The sequence below is a fragment of the Euprymna scolopes genome, chromosome 18 (assembly GCF_053919585.1).
Source record: "Euprymna scolopes isolate OS-2025 chromosome 18, ASM5391958v1, whole genome shotgun sequence".
Classification (NCBI taxonomy): Eukaryota; Metazoa; Mollusca; class Cephalopoda; order Sepiida; family Sepiolidae; genus Euprymna; species Euprymna scolopes.
In genome coordinates, this window is record NC_136499.1 from 65,151,111 (window position 1) to 65,167,811 (window position 16,701).

At 31.3% G+C, this 16,701-nt stretch overlaps 1 protein-coding gene across 19 annotated transcripts in view; it reads right to left on the reverse strand.

Moving 5' to 3' along the window:
- Positions 1–428: 428 nt before the first annotated feature.
- Positions 429–16,701, reverse strand: part of LOC145297646 (histone-lysine N-methyltransferase 2C-like) — a 276,096-nt gene continuing 259,823 nt past the window's right edge. For all 19 annotated transcript variants that reach the window (XM_080143768.1, XM_080143763.1, XM_080143779.1 and 16 more), the window contains 9 exons: positions 14,279–14,391; positions 11,882–12,008; positions 9,941–10,103; positions 9,156–9,292; positions 8,411–8,541; positions 6,129–6,306; positions 5,878–5,994; positions 3,936–4,118; positions 429–1,082 (listed from right to left, as the gene is read on the reverse strand). In XM_080143768.1, the coding sequence (XP_079999894.1) occupies positions 990–1,082; positions 3,936–4,118; positions 5,878–5,994; positions 6,129–6,306; positions 8,411–8,541; positions 9,156–9,292; positions 9,941–10,103; positions 11,882–12,008; positions 14,279–14,391 (1,242 nt within the window). In that variant the 3' untranslated portion in view covers positions 429–989. The remainder of the gene's footprint in view (positions 1,083–3,935; positions 4,119–5,877; positions 5,995–6,128; positions 6,307–8,410; positions 8,542–9,155; positions 9,293–9,940; positions 10,104–11,881; positions 12,009–14,278; positions 14,392–16,701) is intronic.

Below are 16,701 nucleotides of genomic sequence, written 5' to 3' on the forward strand. Positions count from 1 at the left end.
TGCCAATAACAAAATTGAACCGCTTAAAACAGTATTACCACACTGATTCATACAAATTTCAATTTTTTTTATAACATCAAGCAGAACAGTTAATGTGAACCACTGACGTGACAAAACAAGTCACCAATTATATTTCCCAGCAAGGTTTGTACTCATTTATACACCTGGTTTGAGTGTTTCGTTTACAGCACCTCCTGATATTCACAAATGGTTACCTATTTAAATACTAAGCAGGCTCAGCATTGTTGAACTTTGGTGATCTAATTAGACACAAACTAGTGTTCTGCATATGTAATGGAGCCGTGAGAGAGGGGGAGGTAAACTTATTTGGTAAAATAATCTGGCTAAAATAATGACAACAAAGGATTAAAATAAAAACAGATTTGCAAATGTTAAAAATCATGATTGAAAGAGGGAAAAAAGAAGTCTTGAAAGTTAAAAATTGACTTGAGATTTACTTCTTCTACATGATAGCATGGATAGCCAAAGCAAATGTCAACCTTCATAAAATACCAAGGGGAGATAAAAAATTTTAAAAAAAGAAAAAATTGGGTAAAGGGAAGAGGCGATGGCTATGTGCAAACTACAAAGTTATTGTTCCAACAAAATATTCTACAAAAACCTCGTCTGATAGCTAAGGTAGCTATTTTTTTTTTCTTGATTTTATGAAATTAACTTTTAGCATTGACAATTATTATCACAGCTGCACAGTTTCTTCTCTTTTTATTCTTTAAATCTCACACAGAATTTGAATTGAAAATTTCATTTTTGTTGTCGTGCAGCAGTTATGAAACATTCTGTGAAGTAGGTTTAGCAGCAGCAATATGCCCAATTCATAGACTTCATTCTCCATTCGTCTCCTCTCTGCCGGCCTCTCGCCTACTTCGTCAGCATGATAGCGGCTCAGAGAAATCAGCTAAAGTCGCAATTTATTATTGTACAGGAATGCATATCCTCAAAAAAACAAAACAAAAAATAAACAGGATCGCTTAGTTCATCCATTTCCTGCAAGCTGGAGCCCCACACAAGCACGGGATTTTGTGCTGATCATCTTCAAAATCAAATTTGTAGTCATAAGTAAGCTGAAAGAAAAGAGAAAATTACATTGAATATCATTGGGGAAGTCTATTGAACAAATTTTATCTAGGTCATAAATCTATTGAACCATACTTAATAACAATTTGTTAAATACTACTTGTGAGCACTAAAAAAATGTAATGTTACTTTAGTTTAAAGTGTTGATACAATTTGATAGGTGCTAGCAAATTATTAGTTATGATTGACAGTTATCCCCTTTTAGCTCAATTGTGGTCCCATAAAGTAGATATGATTGGTTAGCTTGATCATGTGACAAAAGGAAAAGATTTGAATTTTGATTGGCGCTTCTGAATAGACTTTTATGAAAATAACTTTTTGGAAAATTATGTGCATTTAGATCCCTATTGAGATATTCCAGCCAAAAGAAACTCTTAATTAAGGAAGTGGATATCCAAATAGTTAAAAATAAATAAATAAAAAATATTGCTGCAAAGTTCTTGGCAAATAGTTTGGCCTTGTCAGATGTTGACGAGATGACCTCTGGACCATTGATAATGGTTGGGATAGAACGCACGCTTCTGTTCAGGATCCTATTTGCTATTTGCCAGAACTGGTGGGAACCAAGCTGCTGCTCAGCTGCTTTGGATTTAACGGATTGAGCATATAGCTCTCTTGCATTTTTTATTACTCTTTTACAGTGGTTGCTGGTGGTCCTGAAAGCAGCTTTAGTCTCAGTGCATCTATTATATTGGTAGCTATGGAAAAAGTTATTTCTGTGTGCGATGGTAGCAGCACATTCAGGGGAGAACCATGGCTGGCTGTTAGGTTTTTGTTGGAATTTTTTCACGAAAAACACCCGACTAGCTGAAACCACTGTCAATAATTTTACCCACTCTTTATCCGTGCCTAAATCAAAACGTAGATTCCATGAATAAAGCTTCTTTCTTAGAACTGCACGGCTGTGGAACTCTCTGCCGCTTGCCTGTTTCTACCCTGAATTCAACTTGGATGTCTTCAAGTCCAACACAAACAAATTCCTGATGAACTGCCCCCTTAAGTAATGACACCTTATCAAATCCCCAATACTAACTATTACTACGATACTATCCCAGTGATTACTGTACACACAATAACCCTCATCCCCGAGTGGCTCCTGGGCCTTGATAAGTGGTGACCCCCATGTAAAAAAAAAAAAAAAAAAAAATCACTAAAAGGAAAGGTGAAAAATATCTATATCCTGCCCATATCCTAATTATCCAACTTTTGCATCATAACTAACTTGTGCTCTTGTTTCAAGAATTTGGATACTCTCTGAAAGAGTGTGTGTGTGTGTGTTCCCGCATGCGATGAGTAGTTTCTATTGAAACATGGGTGGCATAATCACTAACTACATTTCTCCCAGCCGAATAGTGCCTAAATCCAATGGCAGTGATAAGTCCTAACACAAAGGAAAGCAACACTGAGAGAAGTGGGAAGGATTGGCATTATTTTTGAATTTCCTTCTAAATTAGTTTTCTTACCAAATGCTAGAGATTAATTTACTCTACCGTTTAAATCATGGGAGAGGAGTAATATCATTCTCAAACTTATTTATGGCATTTTCCCTTCCCAAATTATCACCCATTAAAGTGCTGACCAGGCTTAACATTGCTTAATTTTTGTAAATGACAAAATATGACAATTATTTCCATGTTCAAAAACTGGTGAAAACTAGTGCATTTCAGGTAAATAATGTTTGCACATCTATTCTTCCTTCAATCAAAATATCAATAGCATACAGTGCATAAAACGATTTGGTGCTTTTGAACACAGGATCTCCACTTTTAAAAAGAAACTGCCAAGGATAATAACTCAATCAAACTAAATCAAGACTTAATTATTTAGCTGAGTTATCATCCTTGGCAGTTCCTTGATAAAAATGGTGGCCCAGCTCATTAAAAAATAATTCCATTTGACAAAATCAAAAACTTGGAAAATAGTAAATTACAAAAAATAAACAACTTATTTGCTTCCATTAAAACTTAAAATATTACTTTTCTACATAAGTTTGTATTACACAAAATTAGAATTAGTTACTGGAGATTATTATTTCAAAGACATAATTTAAAAAAATCTTTTCATCAAACTAATCCAAATAAATCTTAAAAATTATTAAAGAATTCAATAAACAAAAAAGTAAATCTTTAAAATTTAAGTAGAAGGTTTACAAACCAATTTGTTGTTTGTAATCTGGAAACAAAATTTTTTTTTTTACAATATATGAGAATACGGTATGATTATTTGCTTCACATAAAAAAAGGGTATATAAAATATATAATAAAGACTAATGTTTACTGATATCAAATTCCAAATAATTATGGTGACTTATAAAATACCATTGGAAAGAATTTTAAACACAAAATCTATTAAAGAAAAATATTTTTTTAACATCATAAAGTAAACATTACTGAAAGCAAAATTATTTAAAATAGAAAATAAAATAATTTGTTAAAAAAAAAAAAAAAAAAAAAGGACAAACCTACTGGAATTCTTATTAGTTGAAAAAAAAAAAAAATAAATTTTAAACTATGAACATAATCAAATTTGGAAAATAAAATAGTCTTAATATGAATTTCACTGATTATCTATACAGCAATTTCATAAATTCCCAGCAACGTTTTTTTTTCTTCAGTCTCAATGATTATCAATATTAAAACTAAGCTAGTTTTTAGTCTTCCTTTTAACATTCATTTTTCTTAGTAAAAAGAAAACTTAAATCTGTAAAAAACAATAAGATTTGGAGATGAACAACTTATAAAGTGACGAGACAAAAATAAATGTAAATTCAGACGATGTATGCAAACTATTGTCATAACTTTGTTCCTGTAAACACGTTTCGTTCCTTCTATTTCATTTACCTCTTCTCCTCTAACGATTCTTCTGCTAGTGATGATGATAATTTTACTTTCTTTTTCAAAGGGAACAACTTCAGCGACACAATTTGGGTTGCAGGAATGATTGATGTAACGGGCCAAGCCACCAACCATAGTGGCATCAATGACAGTGTCAGTGTCACTACGGAACATGTAAACACCACGATTCTGAAAAAAGGGGGGAAACAACAAAGATTATGCAATGAACATTAAATAATAAAATATATTTAATGCATTTTTTTTTTCCTAAAATAAATAAATTATGGTATGGCACCTGGTACTTCTATCTAAGTACTGACTAGGCTTAGAGTTCCTTACCATTTGTGTATGCTACTCAGATGACCCATTCAGTTATTATGCTCAATCACCTGTCCATTGAAAAGTTTGAGATATTATCCATTGAAACCTTAATTTCGCAAACACAAAAGCTTGGTTTATTCTTCATTTTCTACATTGTAAAAATTTCATCGTAATGTATCATTTTTACATTTATTTTTAATTCATCTTAAATTCTGGTTAATACTCAGATTAATGTTAATCTAAAAATTACATGACAATTTCCTTAAATGAAGCAGTTTTTATTAGCTACTAGTACAATGCCCAGCATTTCCCAGGGTTTGAGGGAGAGAATAGTGTTTGACACAATAGTAGTAACAGTCGATTTCTTACTGGCAACATTGCAAGTATAACTAAAAAAAAGGCAATATTTTAGTGTCAGAATTGTGAGTTACTTTAAAAAATATAATCACACATGAATATGTAGAAAAAATTCTGTTAGTTGAATTTCAACAGTAACAGTCGATTTGTTATTGTAAAACATTTTTTCAAAATTTTTATTTTAAAAACATTATGCAAATGTAAAAAGGCAAATGGATCCAACAAATATTAAATAGTTTTGTTTTTATTTATTTGAAACGTTAAAAATAATATTAAAATGTTTAAACCTTTTTTTTTTAACAGATTCTTCAGGGGTATTCTTTTACTTTTATTATTGATTTAAGGAATGAGAAAATGTTTTTAAAAAATAAATTTGATTTCTTTACATTTTAACATATTTCAGTTTTATAGACATAACCAATTGCCCCTAGTGACTCCAGGTCGAATCAAAGGAAATTTCAATGGTGTCTTTAGATTTTGGGAAAAACTTAATATATATTAAAACTTATTTAAATTTTCTGTTACTATATCAATTTCTATAACATACAAACATTGACTTTTATCTCTATATTTAAAAAGTTAGGTGTGTGATTACGCCGTGTGCATATGTGTATATACACAGAGTAATCTTCTAAACTAATGAACAAATCATGCATTTTGGAATATATATGTATTCTAAAATATTCAACGGTTAATGTGACCATATATTTTTTGTGTGTGTGTGTAAATATTTACATTTCGAGGATGCATATATGAAAATATTTATTTTTTATTAACAGACCATTATAAAATTTAGACTATATATTCTCACAATCCGGTTAAGTAACATGAGCACATATTTTTGTAAACTTTATCATGTACAGGGTGTGTCACCCAAAACTGGCATCAACAAAAGCTTTAAAATAAGTTAGACATCATATTTTGAATTAAATAATACATATTAAAAAAGATTGGTGCACATGCACAAGCATTAATAATATGTGCGCGCTTTATAAAATCCCAAACTATTGAAATTATCATTATGAATTATGGAATATAATATTTAGCAACAGAATGTAAGGTGCATACATTATTTAAAAAAGAATTTTTTTTTAACTATACTATATAGAATGGTGCCACCAAAATCATGCCATATTCATCTACCCTCAGAAAGATAAAACCATTAATATTTAAAACCAATGCTATATTTGTTGCTTATACCCATCCTAGGATGGAAAAAGATTTTTAAATTAAAAAAAAATAAAATAAATAAAATAGAGCCACTTTTTACCTGAGCTTCGTAAACTATTTCCCTTTTGTTGGCAACTTCATTTCGTATTAAATCACCAATATATTCAATCACCATGGTGTGTTTGTCCAAGTCCCGGGCAGAAAATAGACCTAATCCCTAAAAAAAAATAAAATAATGAAATAATGATTCTGCAGAACAATGTATATCTTCTAATTCAAAAAGTATAAATAGCAACTTGAATAGTAAAAGACAAACTCAAGATTGAACAATGTATTCATCACAAGTTTTACCTGGATTCTTGAGCGGGCCAAATAGACATTGTTCCTCCATTCTGTTTTTAGTCTTCTATATTGTTGAGATTTAGAGTGGACAAACTGTTTCATATATGGAGAGTTGACATCTCCACTGACACCTGTCACTGTGGTAGGCAAAGAACGTGAGGTGTTGCTCGTTTGTAGTGTGTGTGGCCTAGAATAATGCATTTAAAAAAAGCAAACAAAATGTTAGTGGTCAACATATACTGATTAAGATTTTTATTTCATCTAAAAATGCAAAAGATTTAAACAACTCAAAGTTAGTAAAATAACACAAAAAAACTTTTGAATTAATTGCTAAAAACAAAAAAATAAAATCATTGGTATTCAATTCAAACAATTCCTTCAAACCATGTTTAACAGCAACACAGACAAACTTACAGCCTAATGATGAAAAAAAAAAAAAAAACTACAGTTGAGATTATTTTGATTATTCAAATGACTATATCTTATATGAAACAATCAGGACAAGAATAGTAGTTCAAATAATGAAATAATATCAATTTTCATCTAAAAAATTAGGAAACAAAACTGGTTTATTTTACATTTATCTTTGCATTATCTGATTGACTCAGCATTGCTGATAGATCTTTAAATACAGATCTCATATTTATTATTATGCTATAGCAAGTACATAATTTATCTATATAAATAAAACGTGTGTATGTGCATGGGAAAATATTTAACCAATAAACTTTTCAACTACTACTCACATAAAAATGAAATTTTCAGGGAGTAGTAATCATACACTAAGGATAGTTTATGAGTAAAATCTTTGTTTGGATGGATGAATAACGCATACAGAAATATGTCGGTAAGTTGAAATATAAAATGTTTATTTCAACTTGCCAACATAATTCATTCATAGCTTGAAGTGGTTTAATTTTAAATATTTCTTATCTGTCTGGAGTGCTAAAAGTTTTAGTTTCAATTCTAGCTGATAACACTGATGTCATTTGTCTTTTTATAAAGCTTTTGAAATCAGTACTATATATTTAGCATAATATAATATTCAATAAATATAGAATTGGTCTGTAATAATATGAAATTTGCATGAACTAAAATATATTTAAGCATATTTTATGACAGAGCAAGGCCTGGCAACCATCCCCCAATTAGTTAAAAATACAAAAATTAAAAAGAACATATCTTAAAACTATTAAACATTTACTATTATACTACCAATCTCGGTGCATAATATCAAATCAGCCTTGAGCCCTTTAATAATTAATTTAATTAGAGTACTCAAATTTTGAGAATCAATATAATCTAGTGCTATTTAACTCATTAAAACCACAGATAACAAAATTATTATTCTCCTCAGCAATATTCCTTTCTATAGAGAATAAAACTCTTTTATAGGTAACTTTATTATTAAATCGTATCAAGCCCAATTATTTTTGGTCTCCCGATTTATCGGAGAGGGAGCTATGTTTTCAGTAGCATCCATGCGTCCGGACGATTACCAGATAACTGTCCATTAGTTTTTCCTGAAATTTTGCCACAAATTGTATTTTATTGAATAGATGTGCACAGTAAAAAAAAATTTTTTTTGCAAAAATTCCTGTTGCATCTCCAGGGGCTCAAAAGAGGTAAAAAATGCCCCAAAATTACACTTTTTGCCCCATAGCGTTTGATCCATCCATTAGATTTTCCTGAAACTTGGCCAAAATCTTTTTGGAGCTCTTTTTTCATATTACTCAAAAACTTGATATGTATATCTATATAGTGGTTTACCATGGTGCTGAATTCAAATATACATGTCATAAGGTGTGAAACTGCACTGTTTATCAATTTTCACTGGGATTTGGTGTCTCCCAGAGCTCAAAAGGGGTCACAAATGCCCCAAAATTGCAAAAAATTACACTTTTTACCCCATAACTTTTGCCCCATCCATTAGATTTTTCTGAAACTGGGCAAAAATATGAAGGCAACGTTGGCCCTTGATACTTCTCACATTCATCATTTCTTCCACTATTTTTTTGTAGCGTCATCCTACATGCAGCACCAGAGGGAGACCGTAGGCGCGGCTTGTTTTATACATCTAAAGATACAAAATTTAATATAATTTATTGATCAATTTAAATATCCAAAGCTTTATTTCAGCATATTTTAAAAAATTAAATAAATGAAGATTAAACTTAATGTTTTTTCTTTTCTTTTCTTTTTTTTTCTTTTAATTTACACTTTTGAGTGAGAAAAAGAATCAATTTTAGATTATTTTCTACTGATCATTTTAAAATAGTAAAATTAAGTACCTCTTAAAATGTGTTCGTAATTTGGGTTCAGAGCGAGCACAGCCTGTTGGATTGATGGTCAGAGGCATCTCTATGAGGTTGGAGCGGCCAAACCTAAAATTGTAGTTCTGTAGAAGATCTGTGCCAGGCAACTTTATAAAGAAAAAAAAAAAAATTTCATTAAAAAAATGCATTTGTAAAATGCTCAATCATCAACCATTTCCAGGTTTACATTTCATTCAGTTTTGTTTTGTTATTAAAAAAAAAGTATAGATTAAATTATCTGGTTTGTAATAAGTAACATAGTAAGTTATCTCCCTTGTTACAGATTATCTCTTGTGTTTATTGTATGAACTATGAAAAGTTGTTTGCATTAATGCTATTGTAAACTGAATAAAATAGCATGAGCTATATTGATTTTAGTAGACATGTCATGAAATTATAAGCCTTCTGATTATAGATGTGGTTTTGTTTTGACTGCTATACAGGATGCATTGCTTTTTTTTTTCTTTTTCAAATTAGAATTATCCTGCTTCCTTTCCATTAAACACACTTAAAATTAAATCTTTTTTTGTATAAATGCTGAATATGAAATGAAAAATATGTCCATTTTCAATGCCATGTTTAAATTGTACAATCCTAATAAGGTCTTTAAAATATGTAATTTAGATATTAGCTTAATCTGAATATTAGATAAAAACAAATAAAAAACATTTTAATAAATTTTTCAATGGAAAGAGAATTACTCTCAATTCTATAAACTTACAGATTCAATCACTCTGACAACTCTTGGTTCTGTCAAACCAAATAAGTCATCTCCAGTAATAAAGTTGGGGAAAATCTTCACAAGCTCAGCTTCTTTACGAATTTTTTGCAAGGACTCTAGTACATGCATCCATACACCTAGCAGAAGAAATAAAAACGATTATTTAAAATAAATAAAAATATTGACTTGACATAATAGCATAAGTTAAAAGTCCTGATACAAAATTGATAGATTCTGATCTAGAATTTTTAAGATGTAAAATTATTTTCATTCTTTTTATTCAGATTATTATCTTTACAGCTAGTAAGAAAGATTTTTTTCTTTACAAAATTTAAAATCTAAATTTTTAAAAATATAAATGCAATGGTTTATAAGAACATTTGTTACACTCTTTGCAAGAATTATGCATCATGAGTTCAGGAATTATCCAGTTAATCAAATTTAAGTACATAAAAACAGCCTACAAAAAACAGCACATAAATAACACTGAATATCAAATAAACATGAGGATGAACTTGAAAAATCTAAAAACTCATCAACTAAAACATGTGAAAAATAATAGTGAGGTCAATAGTCCTAATAAAAACAATGCAAATAAAAAACAAAATAAAAAAAATGTTCAATCAAAACAGAGAATGAATTGTCTGACTAGAATATGTTAGTTTTAGACATTATAAACATTTGTAATTGTAGAGAAAATATGTAGAATCTAAAACTAATCCCAATTTTAAGCCATCCCCATCCACACCCCATTTAAAAAAGCCAATCATACGAGTGCAACTTACATTTGGGTGAACTGTCTCTGATGATCATATCTTCAAAACCTTTTTCCACTACTTTAAGTACAAATTCAGGATGACCCTCCTTGTCATGTACGCTACACACATAACGACATCGTCTGTGGAGCTGCCGCATACTCCAGTAAAAACGGGAGCTTTTAAAGCCAACCTTTTAAGAGAAGAACATGTTCAGAAGATTTAGTATTACAAAATAGCGTTCATAAACACTAGTATACTTTATTAAAAGCAATATTTTCCTGGTTTATGTTTTTTTTTTAAATAGTCATAAACACTTCATTTGGAATTCACCATCAATGTGAAAAAGTGGAAGAAAAGCAACAATAGAAAAGAGTATTATTAAAGAAAATACACATTTTTTCTTCCCTTTTTTAGGAGGGAGGAGGTTTAATTACTTATCAAAAAATAGAGTAGGGATCAATGTAGCTGAAGGCCAATTTTTTTTTTTTTTTTTTTTTTTTTTTAGTGAACAATATTTATTTTAGTTTTGATTGTTCTCTGGCATATCAATCCTTTTCAGAAATATTTCATGCAAAAATAAAAACATGTAAACAATTCAGTGATGTTTTTTGTCTGTTTCATGGCACATCAACCTTTTTTATATTTTTTTCACCAGGAAATACTTGTAAAATATTCACCATTTGTGTTCCTATATTGTTTTACAATGTCAGTTCTACTTTAACTTTCAGGATACATGCTTTATATATATTTTAAGATGTGGACACGTCTCTCTGAGGGTCGTTCCAAAAATAATGCCTTATTTTTAACTAAAAAAAAAAAAAAGCAAACTGAAGAGCTACAAAGACAGAAGTGGTACCATTAAAACGAGTGACCTTTTGTGCTCCAGAATTTATTTTTCTACATAATCATCACCATTCTCAATGCATTTTTGCCAACAATGAGATGGTTGCTATGTATGGGCATCTGTAGTGTGTGTTGTCATTCACATCTGTCACCACTCATCTCCTGTATTGACATTGACTGCATCAACTTTATAAACGTTCAACAGGCACCAGTGAATGTTCATTTTTCTGTACAGTCGAATTCAATGACACATCTTTGCTTTTGGTACATGTCTATGACAGAGGGTTAATTTCTTAGAGTCTTGCACAGTCAATATCTGCAACAGAGAAATGAAACTTTGTCATGAATGCATAAGTTCAGTCATCATAAAAATGCAACTTGCAATTCCCTCTCATCCATTTTGATGTAATAAAATATAGGAAGCATTACTTTTGGAATTTTTTACCTGATACATAAGTATATAGAAGAATTTTTACTTGGAATGCAATTTTCATATGCACCTCATCCTGAATAAGCAGCAAAATTTGTTGAACTTCTTTTATGGGATCCTACACAAGGAAGAACTAACAGAGGTTGGCTAGCCAAAATTTACATCAAGTCAATTTGGGATAACAAACTGTAATCCTGCTGATCCATAGAATATGAACAACCAAATTGAATGGTCACAAAATCATGAGAATCCATGCAAGCAGAGTGGTCAGATGATGATTGCTAAATTTAAATGTGACTTGAACTAGTAAAAATCAGTGTTCTTCCTTCTAAGATTTATATCATTAAGATTATATCTACCATGCCTCTTTGTGATGTCACCAAAGTTGGCAGTTCTTTTGTTAATTGGTACCTGTTTGTGAAAAAAAAAAGGCTGCTGCTCTGATGAAGATCATTGATATAATGGACTTTGATAAATGCCTTTGGGCTTATCTCTGGCATCAGGATTTCCTATTTCCTAAAATTCTGAAATAAGAAAAAGGCCTGTTTTCCCATTTTATTGAATTTCATGTTCTTTTTAATTACTTCAAAATTTTCTTTAAGAAAAAAACAGAATATGTTTGCATTAATTCTTTCAATCAGACAATATTGTCAAGTATAAAAGGAATAAAAAGCAAAAAATAAAGAAATACTTACGGGATAGATACAATCTCTCGAGTGAAATTTACCCGTTTGTATTTGATGAGGTAAAAGTTGTCCCACTGAATGCAAGATAAGAGAGCCAATGCGAAGTGTATATCGACTATCTTCTTCATGGACCATACTACAAAATAAAAAAAAAATTGCTTTTTTTCAAATTTTAATCATTTTATTACACATAAAAATAATATTTAAACTTTACTAAGAAAATTAGTTTTTATTTCAAATTTTTTTAATTTTCTTTATTGCATTTTCACCCCAAACAAGGCACATTGCCACTTTGTTGTAGGGGGCTACTATCAGGAACATAAGCATCAGGGGTACTGCATGTCAGTACAGTCGGGGAAGCAGGGACCCGAAAGGGAATTCCAAAGTCTATCTGTTCTGGGGAAGAAACTACTGGAGTAGAAGGTTCTCTTGCATCTAGTTATTTCTACTGTGAAGGGGTGGGATTTAACTGCTTGTAGGGTTTGTCAGGGGTATTTACGTCGAGGGGGCACAAGTACTTGCAGTTCGTCAGAGCATTCACCGTTAAAGTACTTGTAGAACAGGCAGAGGGATGCAACATTCCGTCGATGTAACAAAGGCTGAAGCTTAGCTGACAGTTCAGGACCTATGTCTAGGAGCGAAATAGTGGCAGATGCACCAGCCCAAATATAACAACAATACTCCATACATGGACGAATGTTGGCCTTATAGCGGTATAGGATACTTTCAGGCGTTAATAGCTTTCTAGCACGGTAGAGAGAACCCACCTTCTTCGCAGCGGTCCTGGCAATGTTCTCAATGTAATTGTTCCAACTCACGTTTCCTGTGAATGTTAGGCCGAGGATTTTAAAAGATGTATTTTCAGATAAAAAGTCATTGGCCATTGCTATTGGTGGTAGGAAAGGTTTCTTGTAATTATTGAAGGAAACAAGTTTAGTCTTGGCAGCATTGAAGGTGACCATTCATTTTTGTCCCCATTCCACTACGGATCGGAGGTCTTCCTCTAGTGTTTCTGCCATTTCTTTAGATATGTGTTCATTTGTTTTCCTGTCGTGTCTGTTATAGAGCATGGTACCGTCAGCATACATACCCATCTCACAGACATGCTGCCTTTAATAACTGTTGACTAAATACTGAAGTCCAAACTGAAAGAATGTGTCAATTACATTTTATTCTAAGAGAAGCATGTTGCTGCTACTATTATTATTATTATTATGACCTGCTCCTTCTCTCTATTAATACCACATAAAATGATCATGAAGGGTCAAGGAGAATGGAAAGACTGAGAAGGGAAAGCACTATCCAGACCTCTACTGGAAGGTTAAAGAGAGTACTAAAATCTTAAGGCTTATTATTACTTAAATTCCAAAGAAGACAGGGGGGGGGGGGGTGATTTTTTTTTTTAGATAAAAAAAAGAATGTTTTTATTAAATTTAATCATGAATTTGTTTGAATTTTTTTGGCTTTTGAAAAAAAAAAAAAAGAAAAAAAAATATCTTTGAGAATATATAGTATGTGAGATAATTGTCTATGGCAAAAAAATCTATTGAAAATTAATAAAGTTACTTTCTTGTAAATATAAGATGAAATTTAATAAATGCACACATCACCTGTGTGTGTGTGTGTGTGTGTGTGTGTGTGTGTTTATATATATATATATATATATATATATATATATATATATATATATATATATAAGTGAATGTGTCTGTCTGTCTGTCTGTGTACATTTCCCTACGCAATAACTGTCAATTTTTAGTCTATAGACTCGAAATTTGAAATACCGGGTACTGAGATTTGAGAAAATCGATGTGACGGGTGTCAGCCAGAAATTTGGCTGTTAAGGGGTCAAATTTCAACGATTTGACCTTTAAGAACTCTACCAAACTCCTCCGACAATTTTGGGTCTAGACACTTGAAATTTTAGATATAGGTTCCCTGAACCTGGATCTAACTTAATAAAGTGATTTGAGCCCGAAACAATAAATTTTAAGGGGTCATAATAGGGGTCAAAGTTTTAAAAAATTAACCATTTTTTTGTTTTTTTGCTTTTTTTGCACACCATACACCTCCAAACACCCGAGCAACGCCAGGCACCCCTGCTAGTATATATATATATATATATATATATATATATATATATATATATATACCCTACAGACTGAGATATAAGTAAAATTTTTAAAAATTTTCAGTGTCTTCAATTTATCAATGGATTTAAGAACGTTTCTATAATAAAATTTTTAAAAATTAAAAAAGCATTTACTCCAGTTGAGCTGACATGCAGAAAAGGAAAATTTAAGAAACCTAGTTAGTCTATAATAAATTCTCTGAAAGTGGTTGATCAGTCATAACAGATAAGCATCTTTATTCATGGAGAACAATTTCATTCTATGCCTGAATTACCTTGCCACTTGTTTTCCTTCTTCTCGGCATACATAAACACGTCGAAAGACTACCAAAGATTTCAGTTCATTGTCTTGATTGTTCTTGGGGATATGATTCGGACAAAATATCGTCTGAAAAACAAAATATTAAAAATGCTTCAAGTTAAATCAAATTTAGTTTTATTTTTTTATATTAATTTGGATTTCAGAAATAGTAAATAAAATTGAAATAGATCTCAGAATTCAATAAACTTGTATTTTTTTTTTTACTTTTCAGAAAATATAGTTCAATTCAATTACTAATAAGTTTATTTGATCATACATTTTCAGATTTTTCTATCAAGTCAAATCATTTAATAAAAAATAAAAATGTAAACAAATATTTTCTCTTAATAATTATTCCTTCCACTATGAGCAACAGATTTGGTAGGTTAGTTAGGACACTAGACATCAAACACTGGCATCCCAGTTTCAAATCTGGCTGTGTCTAGCAACATGAAACAATTATATGTGGAGGATATATATATATATTAAATACATATATTAGTAAATATATGCGATCAAAGAAAGTATATTTATATTTGTAATCCTGGGAAAATATCACTGTGAAAAAACATACCTCTTCCTTTGGGGGTCAGCGTAATAATAACTGACAGATTAGTAACATAACGAATGCCCCCTCCCTAGCTGGAGTTAATACCCGGGAAGAGGGTATCATTATAACAGAACCGAAATGTGCCAAGCATTCCACCCACAAACGGAGAAGATAATCATGGAAAGATGGTATCATGAGGAGCAAACCTATAGTGTAAGTCAATGAATAGGCAATAAAATAAATTTTAATAAAGAGTCAGTAGTTAGTGTTACACAAATTGTTAATAAAATCTCTCGACAGGGACTTTGTTTTTAGAGCAAAAGCCCTTGACATATCAAAGGCATTTGATAGAGTATGGCATAAAGGTCTACTTCACAAGATCACCAGCTATGGAATAGCTGGAAATGCCCTCTCACTTATTAAATTCTCTCTGACTGGCTTATAAGAGTAGTCATTAATGGGCAGAAATTAGAAACTCATAGTATTAACAGCAGCATCCCTCAAGATTTCGTCCTGGGCCAACTCTCTTTCGGATCTTCAATGATCTCCCAAATCCCATTCTTAGATCATTCGTAGACATTTATGCAAACGACACCACAATCTATGGCAACACTTCAAAGGCCAGCAATGATGAAGATCTTTCCAATTCTCTCTTCTGATCTGAAGAATGTAGTGCAATGGGAAAGAAGGTGGATGATTAATTTTAATGCATCAAAAACCAAGCTTCTCTCCTTTCATCATAATTGGCTCTCATTTTGGGGAAGCTCCATGTCTTGACAAGCTTCTGGGACTGGTCTTCATTCCTGATCTGAAATGGTACACATACATAAAATCTGTTGTCAAGATCACTGGGAAAATGGTTGGATCATTCTATCGCTGCAGTAGATATCTCACTGCCGATGTAATCCTCTATCTGTATAAGAGCCAGGTACACTCTAAAATGGAATTCTGTTGCCACATCTGTACAGGAGCTGCTCAGCACATCCTATCCAGCCTTGATAGAGTCCAAAACTGGCTTCAAAACCTAGTAGGTGACGCACTTTTCTCTTCCCTACAGTCTCTTTTCCAACAGAAGAGATGTTGCAAGCCTGTCTCTGCTCTATCATTATTTTCATGGCAAGTGCTTGACTGACCCCCCCCCCTTGCCAAACTTTCACAAAAAACACTTGACTATCTAAAACCATTATATAAGATTTCCCCCACTCTCTAACTGAGCCTAAATCTAAATGCACATTCCATGAACAAAGCTTTTTTCCCAGAACTGCTTCTCAGTTGAATACAATATGGTAGCCTTCAAATCCAATGTAAGCAAGTTCTTGTTGAGCCGTCCCCATAAATAATCAAATTCTACCCATTTACACCATACTATTAATGATTACTACACTTACCACCTTACATTCATTAACTCTTATCCTCAAGTGGCTATCAAGCATTGATAAGTGGTGACTCAAGTAAAAAAAACCAAAAAAACTACTATTCACATATCGAATATTTTTCTTGCAGCGTTTCAGCTGATATAACATCCGATGTTCTGTTGCATCTTTCTAGACTCAGGAATGCTTATGTTGAAATCAATAATCCATACAGGATTTCATATACAATTTATTATTTAACTCATGGGGATATATTGTTTTTTATTCCATCGGTAATGTTAATTTAATTATATAAGAGTAAAATAAAATTATTTACTTATAAGACTCAGTTTAGACAATGTAAAATAGTAAAAAACAAAAACAATAGAGAAATTATTAGGTAAAAGCAAAAAGAAAGAACTGTTTTTATTGTTAATGGTGATGTATAATGTCGAAAATAAGTTAATTTTAATTTTTTTAAATAAATATATTTTT